Source organism: Pangasianodon hypophthalmus, chromosome 14 (genome assembly GCF_027358585.1).
Source record: "Pangasianodon hypophthalmus isolate fPanHyp1 chromosome 14, fPanHyp1.pri, whole genome shotgun sequence".
Lineage (NCBI taxonomy): Eukaryota > Metazoa > Chordata > Actinopteri > Siluriformes > Pangasiidae > Pangasianodon > Pangasianodon hypophthalmus.
In genome coordinates this window covers 1,648,420-1,664,493 of record NC_069723.1, presented here as the reverse complement: position 1 = coordinate 1,664,493, position 16,074 = coordinate 1,648,420, and the positions used below count along the sequence as shown (strand labels likewise).

Here is a 16,074-nt window from a genome sequence, read left to right as displayed (position 1 = left end):
TACAAAGATAGTACCCCGATTGGACTCAGGATTGGATCAGGGGCCCTGGAGTTTGAAAAGATGTGGTAGTTGGCTTCACATGTCTCAGAGGAAAAGAAAATGGCGGGGTCAGGGTCAGTGATTAGCAACGAGGCTACACTTGGGTCTTATTAATAATCTCAGGTCATAGTGAGGTTTGTAGTGCCAGAGTGGTGGATCCAGCAGCAGTATAGCACGTACAACATTCTGACGCCTCCACATGAGGATGTAATAATAAAACGAAGTGAAATTAAAATGCAAATACATCATCAAATAAAAATAATTATTGGCTACAAAGTAACAAGCTTTTGTATCAGCAGCTTTGATAGACAGAATCCTAGCACTTTCATAATATCTGCAAAAATGCAATGGGCATGTACAGGGTTTTCAAAAAAGCCTCAGCATATTCAGAAAAGTATGTTTTCCCGTTCACAGGAAAAGAGAAAAAACTACATTTTCAAAAATGTTGCCAGATCCTTTCCACCTTCGGAGAGGTGGTCATTGGTCATTAAGTACATAATGAAGTGTGAAAAGGGAGTGGACATCAGCGAATTTGATGAATTAGCATCACGAGCACAACACTGTTTTGTGGACGCGTTTCATCATATAATAAACTTGACCTCAAGCTTTTGTGTCACACACTTTTTTTTTGCAGCGAGCCATGATGTGTCTGCTGCAAATACACATTTTGTGAGATGAGCGACACTAAGGGATGTTGTGACAGTGAATATTTACAGCGCGGGGATAGAGCCTCAGAATGATATTGCTATATCACATTAAATTGTGGAAAAAGATCTGAAATGATTTATCTTGGTTTCGTATTTTTTTTACATCACAAAAACCTGCATTTTTAACAGGGGTGTGTACACTTTCTTATACTCACTAGCAGGCTAAGGTGTTCATAATCATGCCAAGCATTTCTGATGTTTTGGAAATTAAGACAAATGAATTAAAGTTGGTAAGCATACTTTGGTATGTTAATCTGTGATCCTTCAGAGTGAGAAAAATAGCATCTGCGATCCTTCAGTGAGAAATATTGAGAAAGAGAGTTTGTGTACATGATCCTTCAGAGAGAGAAAAATAGCATCTGCTATTCTGCAGAGAGAGAGAGAATCTGCGATCTTTCAGAGAGAGAGGGTCTGAGATGATTCAGAGAGAGGGAAATAGCATGTGTGATCCTTCAGAGAGATAGAGTCTGCAATACTTCAGAGAGAGAAAGAGTGTCTATGATCTTTGAGAGAGAGAGAGAGAGAGAGCGTTGTGATTCTTAGAGACAGAAAAATAGTGCTTTCAACCTTTTAGAGAGTGTCTGTGATCTGTCAGAGACACAATGTCTGTGATCCATCAGAGAAAGAGTGTCTGCGATCCATCAGAGAGAGTGTCTGCGATCTGTCAGAGAGAGAGTGTGTGTGATCCGGCAGAGAGAGTGTCTGCGATCTGTCAGAGAGAGTGTGTGTGTGATCCGTCAGAGAGAGAGTGTCTGCGATCCGTCAGAGAGAGAGTGTCTGCGATCCGTCAGAGAGAGAGTGTGTGTGTGATCCGTCAGAGAGTGTGTGTGATCTGTCAGAGAGAGAGTGTCTGCGATCCGTCAGAGAGAGTGTCTGCGATCTGTCAGAGAGAGAGTGTGTGTGATCCGTCAGAGAGAGAGTGTCTGCGATCCGTCAGAGAGAGAGTGTGTGTGATCCGTCAGAGAGAGAGTGTGTGTGATCCGTCAGAGAGAGAGTGTGTGTGATCCGTCAGAGAGAGAGTGTCTGCGATCTGTCAGAGAGAGAGTGTGTGTGATCCGTCAGAGAGAGAGTGTCTGCGATCCGTCAGAGAGAGAGTGTGTGTGATCCGTCAGAGAGAGAGTGTCTGCGATCCGTCAGAGAGAGAGTCTGCGATCTGTCAGAGAGAGAGCAACAGCATCTGCATTCATTCAGAGAAAGTCTGTCTGCAATCCTTCAGAGTAAAGGAGGCTGCAAAGAGAGAGCTGGAAAGGGGGAAAGGCTGCAAACTTTGAGAGAAAGGAAGGACACGGGTTTTGAGAAGGGCTGAGAGCATTGAGAGAGAAGAAGGGAAGAAGTGGAAACTTCATCACTATTGAAGAAAGAGAGAGATGAAAATTTATAGGAAGTAAAGAAAGAAAGAAGGTAGAGCTTTTGACATGGTATTTTCTCCCAAACTTATTTCATAACTCCATTTGTAACCATTATAGGTTTGGTAGCTAACAAATGAAATTACTCCAAGTTGTTAACTAGCATTTGTTTTACTAGCATCCCATTCACTTTAGAATATTAGCATATTCCTGTATTCAGTATGTGCTGTCTCATGAGGTGCCTGTATGAATGAGCTGAATGTGAATTACATAGTGATCTGTTATGAGTGTGAATGAAATGCATGACTCAGTTGAATATGAACATGATGTTTATTCATTTCTGTAATAACACAGTTGAAATGAAACATGATCAAAATCAAATCAAATCACAAAATCAAAGCAGTATAAAATGGCTGAATGACATGAATACTGTAACACACCCACACACAATGAAATGCTTAATGTTCAGGTTGTGTAAAAAAAACCCATACATTTAGATACTTAAAAGCTAGCGTGTGAAAAATAAAACATGTATATTTATACTGTTAATTTACCAAAGTACCCTGTATCCTGGCTTATTTAATACTTTTGTATAGAGTGATATTAGCTAACTAGCAAATCAGTTAACTCTCAGTGTTAACTCCTCAGCGTAACATTACCAAGCTAATTATATTTAATACTGTATTTTATGAATCTATTAATGTGCAAGCTTGTAACACTTCTGGTTTTTTTTTTGCTGCCAGACGTAGCCTTCACAGGGAAAATTTATTTTCAATAATACAATGAAGGTTGGTGCTACTGTTACTGCCAAAGTCAGGTCAGTATTTTCTATTATTTTGTAGAAAACTAATATTAAAATAGCTAACTTCAGCTATTTAGAGATCGAAACGAAGCTAATCTGGCAGACCTTTAAGACATTCAGCGGAATAACAAAATAAATCATTACGAGTGTCCTAGCTAACTAGGAACTAATGTTAGCAAACAGATGCCATCAGCGATATTTAACTAACTGCTTCATCTATCCACAATTTTATCATTCTGTAAAAGTGAGTAATGCAAATAAATTAAAATGGTAACGTATGAAATATAATACATGAACAACATCACGTAACTACGAAGCTAGTTATCATCCACGTTAACCTGACAGCTGTGAAAGAAGTTCTCCACGAAGAATTTATAATTATTATTTATTCCGGTTGCGTCCTAATGTATTTTTGAATTTCAGTTTCGACAACAGTGAAGAGGATAAACTCTTTTCATTACAAGTGAACTGGGAAATGTCATTGTTTATTAGGCGGAAAATCTTTTACCCTGTGACTACGTACTTCTGGTATTTGTGAAAAGGGCCTGATTATGTTTAGCTAACATGCTTCACTAACGGCTCCTCCTTGTAACACTGGCTAGTTGCGTAATTTCAGAATTAGTGGGCGTTACCTGTTACCTTTTTTTAATGAATGAAACTCTAACTCATATTTCTATACATTTTTTGTCAGTGAAAACAAATACAGCGAAAACATTTATATAACATGTAATTTATAATTTTACAGTAGTTTTTGCGTTAAAAAAAAAAAAAAAAAGCAATTAACCCTTATACAGGGTCATTTTCTTGGCCTGAGTCACAATACTTTTTGGATATGCCCACATGGCATTTACGTTTATACATACATATATATATATATATATATATATATATATATATATATATATATATATATATATACACACACACACACACACACACACACACACACACACACACACACACACACACACACACACACGACAGTGATGGATGATGGTGATTATGTTTTGTGTAACGTGTCTGTGTGTTCTTTGGGTGTATTGTTGTTCTCATGTGTGTTAGGCATATGTAACGATTCCAGCATTAGCAATGTACTCTCTGATTTCTGTTTTTCATCGGTATATGACGTATCCTGTGTATGTTTTGTTGTTTGTGGCGGTGTGCGGACGGGCAGCTGCAGCCGCAGTTTCTTCCAGAAGTGAGACGTCAGTGAGGTAGACTTGTCTCCCTCCCACTGGACTAGCGCTAGAGCGATACGTGCGCGGCGCAGCTCTTTCACGCACTTGTGTGTGTCCCGTTTGTGACTCTTGTCACGTGTCGTGTGAGTCGTTTTAAATTGGACCAGCACCAGCTTCACGCTGCCCCCCCGCAGCATGGCAGACACACCCGCCCGAACCTCCAGGAGAGCCTGGGCATCCCGAAATGCACTGCATGCACTCAGTATGACCAGCAAGCGCCGACTACGGCTTACGAATTGCAGAGTCTCCTCTGTTACAGCTACACACACACACACACACACACACACACACACACACACACACACACACGATTTTGCAGAGCTAAATATGATCAGCCAATAACGAATCTAATCATGTGACATCACCACCACATCAGTTTAATTGCAATATAGCAGAACTTTGCTATTGGTTTTACTCAATTAAATTAATCGTGTTTAGTAAGTAATTGAGAAAAAAATAATGTCAGCTCCTGCAAATGCTAGCGAATTTGTCTAGTGGTGTTGGTGTAGTGGTGTACAGCAAATCACAGGTTTACATTAATGTGCTCATTATAATACGTTAAACTAATAATAATAATAATAATAATAATATACAGATTTTTCAAAATATGCCATTATATGACAATGAAAAAGAGAGACCCGGTGGGAAAAATGACTTTTTATAGCTGCTGTAACATAAGTGAAAACAGGAACTGACTTTGGTTTGTAAACATTAAATTAAAACATTAACTGAAAATGGTTAGCTAAGCACTTTGGACTACTATAACATAGCTAGCTGGTTAGCTAGCTAACATTACACAGACTATTATTGTCTGTAAGCATCTGTATGTCAGATGCTTAAATTGACCACGACCACCTTTGCTGACCTGAGAATGTTACGGGATCATTCGGCAAACTCGTTCAACACACTTTCTCGCTCCCAGTCTGTAGTGTGTGTGTGGGTTCGTGTACTCACTTCCTCCTGGCAGACTGTCTCTGTCGAATATACACACTGTGTATCCAAACTCCGCCTCCAGCACACGCCTCAGCGTTGCCATGACAAACTCCTCCTCCTCAGTGTCGCGTGCGTACGAGATGTACACATCATACTCCTTACCATCTACATACACACATAAACACACAAACACACACACACACGCAAAATATGTACTGTAAAGGGCATGTGGTTTGGAACACATCTGCAGTGGAAGCTCAACAACAGTTCCCTGTGAGGTAAGGTGTGTCACTCAATCTGTGTGTGTGTGTGTGTGTGTGTGTGTGTGTGTGTGTGTGTGTGTGTGTTACCTGTGTCTCTCTCGTCCGTGCCGAACCAGGAGCGATAGAGAAGGTGCACCTCGAGCCAGAACACACGATACAACACAAAGAGCAACAACGCGAGAACCAGAGTCACACCGAGACCACAGCCGAGCTCTACAGAGGGAATGTACACTACACACACACACACACACACACACACACACACACACACACACACACACACATTTTAATGTAAAAAAAAAAAGACAGCACACACAATCATTACATAATGAACATAATTCAAACTAGTAGATCAGATATGATCGACGACACTTTCCCTTTTTTTTCTCAGTGTGCACAAAACAGATGTTCGACTGCAAACCTTACCAGCTGTGCATCTGTGCCTGAATTTCAAATCTCCTTCTACAGCACACATGAGGGAGGACGTTATATTATATAGCGCCGTTATGTTATATCCTGCATATGGCGCAAACGAAGGGAATAGACATCCGTTTACCATTTACCCCAACTAAAAGATGGAGGATTTTACTTGGATCAAGGGAAAGAAATCGAAAATCAAGCTAAAGAGTGACGTGAAAAGGTTAATGTGTGTAAATACTGCAATGAAAATTAATGCAAACATTAAAGCGTTGGATAAAACTGTGATGTTGCTGCATCATTCTGCAAGAAAAGAGGAAGAAATTCTAGAAATAAATTCTACACTTCTAATGAAGATGTTTGTGCTGGTACAGAAGTGACTCCAGCCTGAGAAAGTTCTCAGGATTATTCTATGATGGATGTGCTGCTCTTTTAGCTCCACCCACTCGTCCTGGCTTGGATCACATGGTACCTGGGCAAGAAGGGTAACTAAAGTCAGGACAGCTACACTATACAGCCAAAGGGTTGTAGACACCTGACCATCACATCCAGATGTGCTTGTTGATCATCCCATTCCAGATCTCCACTCTTCTGGGAAGCTTTCCACTAGATTTTTGTGTTCATTCAGCTACAAGAGCATTAGTGAGGTCAGGCGCTGATGTTGGGATGTCGAGGAGGTCTGGGGTTCAGTCGGTGTTCCAGTTCTTCCCAAAGGTGTTCAGTGGGGTTGAGGTCAGGGCTCTGTGCAGGACACTCGAGTTCTTCCACTCCAACCTTCACACACCATGTCTTCATGGAGCTCGCTTTGTGCACAGGGGCATCGTCATGCTGGAACAGGTTTGAGCTTCTTAGTTCCAGTGAAGGGAAACTGTAATGCTACAGCACACAGAGACGTTCTACTACTGTTTCTTTCAAACTTTGTGGCAACAGTTTGGGGAAGAACCACATACCGGTGTGATGGTCAGGTGTCCACATACTTGTGGCCATATAGTGTACTTAGGTATAGTAGGGCTTGCTTGGCAGTGGAAATAACAACAACATGGAGGATTATGGGTAATTTGCTGAGCTCTGCTACACCGTCCAATGGAAAAGTGCTAAAGGATTTTGGGAACATAAGCTTTTTTGGGAAATTTGGGACATTGGGAAATATATAGTGTCAGCTCTGAGGTTTACTAGCTTGGCATGTTTTTGTGTGTGTGTGTGTGTGTGTGTGTGCGTGTGTGTGTGTGTGTTTACCCTCCTCCTTCAGTGTGGCGACTTTGCTGTCAAATCCTTTGCTGTTCTGAACAGAGCAGCGAAACTCTTTGTGCAGATCTTCTTCTTTAAACGGTGACACATTCAAGATTCTCTCCACTTTACGGTCACCATAATCATCCTCCAGCACCCTGTGCACACACACCCACACACACACACACACACACAGACACACACACACACAGGATTAAAAAACAATTATCATGCAAATACTGGGATTTGAAGGCCTTCAGCATCACACCATGTGTGCGTAGCTGTCGATGAGGTGGTACATGTGTGTGTGTGTGTGTGTGTACCTGACTGCAGGTGAGGAGTATCGAGGCTCTGACAGTTCTTCCAGCGTCTTATTGTTGATGCTCCACCACACCTGCGGCTCCTCGTCATTAAGGTATGGCAGGAACGCGCGGCACGCCAACTTTGCATCCTTGCCTGTAGCGTTACCACAGAAACCCACCGCTTAGCACATTACCCCTATAGATGGAGTCACTATGCTTTTGCTAGCTTTTGTCATACATTAATGGCTCTAATAAAACGTATTGCGTTTAAATGGTATCACTGATAGGGAGTGCGAGGTCGGCCATCGAGAATGAGGCTGAGAGTGACCAATCGTGGCCATGGGAACAAACATCTTATTCCCGCCCCCCGCAAAGTCTCAAAATTCAACTTGAATCGCAAGCTGGCGAGTGGAGCGTGATCTGTGCGCAGCATGAGAACGGAAGCCCAATGGCTTCAGAAAACTCACAAATAGCTTTCTTTCCTCGCTGTTCCACACGCTCAGGTCAGACTTACACAAAAACTCAGCTTTTTTTGTTCAAACACTTGTTCAAATATATTAATATCAAAGTAAAAATGTATGAAAAATTGGATTAATTAAAATCAAAGAATGGCAATCCTTGTACGATACGGTTCTTATATTGATTACAACATGAAATTAATTTTATGTAATCAAATATTTAAAAAAAAATGAATAAAATGCATCTGAATAACTTCAGATTAAAAAAAAAAAAAAGGCTGGTGAAAGAACTTCTCTCATGGATGTTCCCCAACATTAAACGTAAACATAAATGGATAAAAAGTATGAGGTGTTGTTCATTAATAAGGAAAAAATATTTATTCATTCATGTCTGGCAAACTGCTGTGGTGTAAGAGGAATAAAACACTTTGGGACAAGCAGAAAATAATCATAAGCTTCTGGTTCATAACAGTAAATCCGCTTCACATCAGGCCACCACCATCAGATTAATTTCCTGAGACTCACCCACACTGACAGTGTAAATATCATTAACAGCTGGATTCCAAATCATTGGCTCTTTGGCCTCACCGTTGGCTGTTCTCACACACACACACACACACACACACACACACACACACACAGAGAAGAAGAGAAAGAGACACATAAGTATCCTTGAGGACCAGTACTGCATACAGACTAACACAAAGGCTGTCATTAGCATACATTGGCTATTTGTTTGCACTAGTGTTTTAGCGTGCTAGCGTTATGTTTCAGCATTAGAGAGTTAGCATATCTAGGCTGTCTGAATGCAGTACAGTGTAAAACATCAGAGAAGTTGTTTTAAAGACAGGCAGGAAGATGAATGATTGCAGTATTTGTATTAGTGTATTTGTGTGTGTGTGTGTGCGTTAAGTCATACACACGGCTCTGAGGGTGATGGTATGTGTGTAGTTGAGTGTGTGTCCGTTGCTCTGGTAGGTGACGACACAGGTGTAAGGGCCGACGTAAAAATAGAACATCTGATAGATCATCAGCTCGTGATTGCGCACATCCCTGTAGATGCGGTCGAAAAAGTCACTCTTACAGTGCTACACACACACACACACACACACACACACACACAAACACAGTGTTATCACAGTAATAAATCACGGTAATAAAGATCTGACCTTAATAACGATATCACCACATTATCACAATTCTAGCACTGATACAATAGTTAAAGAGTGAAAACCTACTGAAACACTACGGTATCGCAATAAAACACTATGGTATCACACTGAAACACTACGGTATCGCAATAAAACACTACGGTATCGCGCTGAAACACGTCGGTATCGCGCTGAAACACGTCGGTATCGCAATAAAACACTACGGTATCGCGCTGAAACACTACGGTATCGCAATAAAACACTACGGTATCGCGCTGAAACACGTCGGTATCGCGCTGAAACACGTCGGTATAGTACAAAAACACGTCGGTATCGCACTGAAACACGTCGGTATCGCACTGAAACACGTCGGTATCGCACTGAAACACGGCGGTATCGCACTGAAACACGGCGGTATCGTACTACAACATGTCGGTATCGTAATAAAACACTACGGTATCGTACTGAAACTCGTCGGTATCGTACTACAACACTTCCGTATCGTACTACAACACTTCCGTATCGTACTACAACACGTCGGTATCGTAATAAAACACTTCGGTATCGTAATAAAACACTGCGGTTTCGTAACAAAACACTACGGTTTCGTAACAAAACACTACAGTATCATACTAAAAAAAACTACGATATCATACTCTTGGCAGTAAATTGCCACTGTGATACTTTTTTGTACTGTATCCTGTACAACCTTAGAGCACACACAAACACACACACACTCAAACTCACATGGTACCAGACGACGTTGTACGTCTTGCTTGGTAGGTGCTGAACGTTGGGACAGCGAAGTGTGTAGTTGCTCTGCAATGGGACGGAGAAGTTACGGTGCAGTGTGTCGTCACAGTCGCCCATACGGGGAACCACATCCAGTCTTACACCGATCTTCACACACGATGACATGTTCCTGCACACACATGGACTACAGCATTATTATTTCAATATTAGTCTAACTGTAACATCCATTTATTAATTTGTTTACACACATGGGCATGCTTCTTCAGCAGTCAAGCAAGTTAAGCCTAGTTGTTAGTGTGTTTCGGGTAAGTGTATCGTTCTGTAACATACAAATAAAGAATGTTAAGTTAGATATTTGTTACTAGGTGTGTGTGTCTGTGTGTGTGTGTGTGTGTGTGTGTGTGTACCGGAGAATGCAGATGTACTCTCCTCTGTCCTGCATGCTGGCCGGCTGTATCCACAGTGCGTCTCTGTGTTTGACGAACGTTGGGAGGCTCAGGTCAACCGGCTCCTCCAGCTCGTGTGTATGTCGGTACCAGAGCAGTGTGTGTCCCGTGCTCTGGATCTGAGCGTAGTTATACAGCTTCGGGTGTGAGAAGAGCGGGCAGTGTATTCTCCCCGCTTCACCCTCATACACTCTCACCTTTTCCCTTTCATACACACCCCAGTTCATACATTGTGGACCTGAAAAACACACACACACACGCACAGAAGATGATCACATTTTCAATCACAGTGTAAAATTAACACAAACATACATGCCATATTTTCCTCAACTAGCATTCTCTCCAGAAGGAATGCTTACAAACAGTACTCTAAAACATTGTCCTATGCTGAGATGTGCAAAGTATGCTAACATGCCAATGCTAGCATGCTAACACACAAATGCTAACTCATTTCTGAAATGATTTTAGCATAACATTGAGATTCCGATAGATTTTCCCTCTTTGCTCAGCTTCAAAATGGCTTGTTTTTCTCCCATAGACGGCTCTCTGGTCTACATGTTGGTTTACCCTTTTTAACAACAAATTCAATCTTCACAGGAAAAACCCAGGGCTCAGACCAAGAGCAGACATTCAGAGCTATTAATTATTTAAACAATCAATCTAACAGGACACACCTGGGCAACAAGAAACACCTGTCAGTCACATGTTCCAATATTTCTGATCACTTGAAAAATTGGTGGGTTCCAACACAAGGTGCCATGTTCTAAGTTTAACACATTTAGATGTAAATATCAGAAAATGAATGCTGAAATTCTGATCTATCGTCGTTTGCCTTTAGTGTATTTCAAAACCAAAAGAACTGGCCTTGCCGTTCCAATACTTTTGATGGGGACTGTACAATATGTCTTATAGTCACACACACACACACACACACACACACACACACAACAGGCTGTGTGTGATGAGTGCTGGAAGCAGAGTGTACAGAATAAGCAATAACTATACAAAAATCAATATCACGCTCTCATCTCTGACATGGACATTTATTCACACACACACACACACACACACACACACACACACACATTATATCAATATTCTATCCTATATCAATGTTGGCTGTACTGTAAAACATTAGAAAGTCCAAAATCAATTACAGCAGTGTAAATTCACACACACGTACACACACACACGGAACTTAGCGCGCACACACACACACACACACAGGGCTTTCTGAATGAATGAATTTACAATTGTGCACTAAAGACTGTATACATTTTTTCCCCCTACATACCATGTGCATAAATACACACACACACACACACACACACACACACACACACACAGGTATATTGCTGCTTTGGTTTATGCTAGTACAGTCTGCATGCTAACATCACCACACATAATATAACTGATTTACAATTCTGCGTCAGAACAGAATATATGACGCACACTCACTATCCCCTTCCCGCACACACACACACACACACACACACACACACACACACACACACACGCACACACACGGATCATCTGTGTTTCAGAAGAACCACACTGCAATGCTGTATGCCGCTGGCCCACTGTACATCATAAACCCCAGCCTGTTCACTACGTAGTGCACTATTTAGGGAGTGTGACATTTTATAGTCTTTCCTGAATAATACGTGTGTGAAAGTCAAATGAAAATGTAAATTTTTTTATATTGTTAATTTCAAATAGGTGTCACTAAACTCATGAATAACACAAGAGTGGTCAGTTAATATCAAATAATAAAAAGTCTACGGTGAAATTAATATGAGTATTTGTTTGACATTAGTATTGAATAAGAGTCTGTGGTTTGGAACATGTCCACCCACATTGGAAAAGCGACGGTATATGTTTAGCTTTTGTAGTGAATAAGAAGTGTGGTTTGGGCCACATCCAGAGTGGAATAATGATGGCATTTATTAGCCGTGTAGTGATATATTGTGACACGATGCATCACAATGCAAAAAAACTTCACGATTGTGAAGTGCATCATGGGAATGTACAATTCACGTTGTATATATCATCATTCTATTAATTACGCATCTGCACAGAATATATAGAGAGCACGCTGGACGATAGCGGCAGATCGCAACGACCGACAGACAGTATATCAGTTATACTGTTACACAACTACATTATATCATTTAATAACAGCTCTTCAGTAGCTTTCAAATAACACCAGCCCAGCACTTCTGGAAAAGAGGCCACAGAAGGCTGGCATTTTAACTGACTTTGGAGCTCTATATTCAGTTAAAATGATGCCTCAAGTGCTGCTACGGAGCTCATTATGTTTCAATCCATCATTTTCCCCTGGGTCAGAGACACTGTTTATTCAATCAAATTTTTGGGAGAATTTATTTATTTATTTATTTATTTTTAAGATATGGTGAACCTGTATTATATTTTGTTTACAATATTAAAGCTCTCTTCATATCAATTTTTAATTTATTTTTGACATTATTTTGCATTGTTTATGATCCAGAAATTTAAAAAAAAAGTCTTTTCAGTCCAAATTTTTCTTCATTCAAATTTTTTTTTTCAAACATTCTGAGAATCGAATTGAATCATGAATTGTGAAGCCAGTATCGTGAATCGAATAGAATCATAACCCGAGTGTATCGTTACACCCCTAGTATTTATTTAACCTTTGTACTGAATAAGAACTTGTAGTTTGGGACACATCCAGAATGGAACAACGATGATATTTATTTAGTCTTTGTAGGGAAGAGAGTCTGTTTTAAACCTTACTAAAACATTAGTCATTTTAGCGATTGTGCTAAACTTAAAACTGGCAGCAGGATGAAGAGAAGGAGGAGCCACATTTATGATTACCTTATCAAAGCTCTTACCTGATTGGCTAGTGGGCGGGGCTTCTAACAGGGTGGCATGAACCACCCACATTAAGCAAAGGAAGAGGAGAATGGAGACGAACATCCTGAAAAAAAAAAGAGAGAGAGAGAGAGAGAAGCATTAGAGGAACAGGGTTCATTGAGATATGGATGATTTAATAACAGAGACAGGGATATCTGTGTGTGTGTGTGTGTGTGTGTGTGTGTGTGTGTGTGTGCCAGACAGTAATGGAAGATCCACTGAGAGGATGAGAGCGATGGGTCCCCTGTGCCACCACGGCAGCATCCAGCATCCATCACTCTCACACACACACACACACACACACACACACACACACACAACTACTCACATGGAGATGGTCAGTGAGTAAAGGATGTAGCAACTGAGAAAGTGATAGAGAAAGTGATGATGGAGGGAATGAGAAAGTAAGGATGGAGAAAGTGAGCGGAGATGAAAGGAGGATGTGAAGGACGGACACACACACACACACACACACACACACGCAAAATCCTCCATAATGGTGTGCTTTAATTTCATTGAAAAGCATTATGGGAAATCTGGAATGCCAATTATGCAAAAGCTACAAGGACACTTAATTGATTCAAGTCAGACGTAAAGCACTTAGAGGCCTCTTGTTTGTGGCAGTGCGCGCACACACACACACACACACACACACACACACACACACACTACACTGATTAATCAAATTCTGTGTTTGATCAATAAGCTGCTCAATCTAAGAGGCAATTACAGTGTGTACTAAACACACACACACCCACACACACACACCACAACTGTAAACACACACAACACTCATTAAACCCAGTATTTAAGAAACAGAGAATCCATTCAAGATATTTTTGTTACATTATGAATGCTGTAATATTAATTATATTAAATTAGTTTGTTAAAGTTGTTTGTTTTTGAAACATGGTGGTGGTAGCTTTACATTTAAATACTTTAAAGTGGAGACATTACTGTTTTCTGCACCCCTGATTTCTTACACACTGAAAAAGTAGTGGACTCGCTTATAACCTACATACATTTATATTTTAATGAGGAAAAAATATGCAAATCAAAATCAGGTGTTAAACAATTTGTTAGAATTTTTTTTACTGAATTGCTGAGTGCTGTTTAAATTGTCTGGGTCTTAACTTCATTTACCATAAACACAAAATTACAAGATAAACAGGTTACCAGATATACGCACTGATTTCCTTTTGATGTAGCGGCCATATTACTTTAAAAAAAGATATTTTTTAAATATAAAAATTAATCTTAATAATTATCATATACTTTCATGTATAAATATAGTTGCATAAATATTCATATAAATAATTATTATACATTTTCATATAGAAATATATTTAGATAAATCAAATTATTTATACAAATAACATAAATTACACAAATATTTCACGTTTTTTCTTTGCTACATACTGAAATAATCAACGACAGGGTGCTGTGGTGTGATGCGACCCGACTACCTCGAAGTCGATTATTTTCCAATAACAGCACGTCACGCATTGCGTTATTCCTCTTATACCGCAGCGATTTGCCAGCGATTACAATTATTATTTTGTTTATGTACGACACGTCATACTTTTTTTTTTATCCATTTATAGTTACATTTAATGTTCCTCAAAACAAAACAGGCGTTCCTGTTCCATAACATCATAAAATACGCAGCTTATCAAGAGCGAACTTCTGTGTCCTGAAGAATGACTGACGCTGACACTGGAGACTCCTTCCACAAATTTTCAATAAACTACATTTTAAAGTCTCAGTCTGGAAAACTTCATCATATCAGCGAGGATATAGTTTAATTTGCTAAGTAACAACACCTTTAATGAAATATTAAATAACACTGCAAAATGTTATTGTTAGTATAGTGTGTATATACACACACACACACACACACACACACACACACACTTGACAACGGAAATGACAGATTGTGCAATCCCTCTTATGAAACTAGCTCCAACCTCAGTGTGTTCTCTCTCTCTCTCTCTCTCTCTCTCTCTCTTCTCCTACAGAGCTGTTCATTATAATTAGTTATAGTTAATAAATTAATTAGCATTTATCCTTTGCTTTAATTAAGGGTTCATTTTGCCACACACGTGATCAAACTCAGCACCATAAACCGCATCATTATTTATAACAAACAGCACGCGACATAATAAAAAAAAAAAAAAAAAGAATGAGAGAGAGAGAGAGAGAGAGAGAGAGAGAGAGATAGAGCGCTGCTTAAACACGCACGCACGTGCGCAAACACGCACAGCGCGTGCCGGCGTGTTCAGTGCAGCGCGTCTTACCGGATAACACGCTCCATTCACGGGCTCGCGCGTTTCGGTTCCGTGTCACGCGTATCCGGACTGGTCCTGGCTCCTTCGGCTCAGTGTGAGTTGTGAACGGAAATGTAGCGCCCTTATCGTCAGGCTCCTCCTACGGAAAACCCCGTGCTGCGAGAGACTGCAATTCCCACAATGCCCTGCAACACGGAAGCCAAACTAGACGCTACGTCAACGCGTCCGCCATGTTGGAAAGGGGTTCATTCCATTTGAGCTCAATGCAAGTCCACACAGGGAAGTGTATCCGAAAAGAAAATGAAATAGTCACATACTTGATCATACCTTAAGTTGACCTCATATACCTTTTTACATATCAAATAAATAAATAAATAAATAAAGCATTGTCTGTATCTTCATGGAATTTCATATAATTCCTGGAAACTGCCAGAGATGCAGTGGCATGCAGGATAAATATATAATTTGGAAATCAGCATGAACCCAAACAAGAATTTTGGTATCAGACTAAAATTTGTAAAGGTTCAGTTACATAAACTTCCTTGCTTAAAGGGATAGTTCAGCCAAAAATTAAAATTCTGTTATTAATTTCTTCCCCTTACATCGTTCCAAACCCATAAGACTTTCGTTCATCTTCGGAACACAAATGAAAATATTTGTAATGAAATCTGGGAGATTTCTGTTCTTCCACTGACAGTCCATGTAACCAAAACTTTCAAGCTCCAAAAAGTTCATAAAAGTAATCCATGTGACTCCAGTGATTTAATCTCAGTTCTATGAAGCGATCCGAATGCTTTGTGTGCGCA

The 16,074-nt window shown here is 40.2% G+C and overlaps 1 protein-coding gene across 1 annotated transcript; it reads right to left on the bottom strand.

Moving 5' to 3' along the window:
- Positions 1–2,403: 2,403 nt before the first annotated feature.
- LOC113544533 (interleukin-1 receptor accessory protein) lies at positions 2,404–15,420 on the bottom strand. The gene is made up of 11 exons (XM_034310621.2): positions 15,278–15,420; positions 12,959–13,044; positions 10,044–10,320; positions 9,631–9,805; positions 8,652–8,820; positions 8,258–8,326; positions 7,296–7,428; positions 6,982–7,130; positions 5,416–5,559; positions 5,087–5,230; positions 2,404–4,391 (listed from the first exon to the last, which is right to left on the bottom strand). Exons 1-11 carry the CDS (start codon positions 15,292–15,294, stop codon positions 3,895–3,897), a joined length of 1,860 nt encoding a protein of 619 aa, XP_034166512.2. The 5' UTR covers positions 15,295–15,420; the 3' UTR covers positions 2,404–3,894.
- Positions 15,421–16,074: the final 654 nt, after the last annotated feature.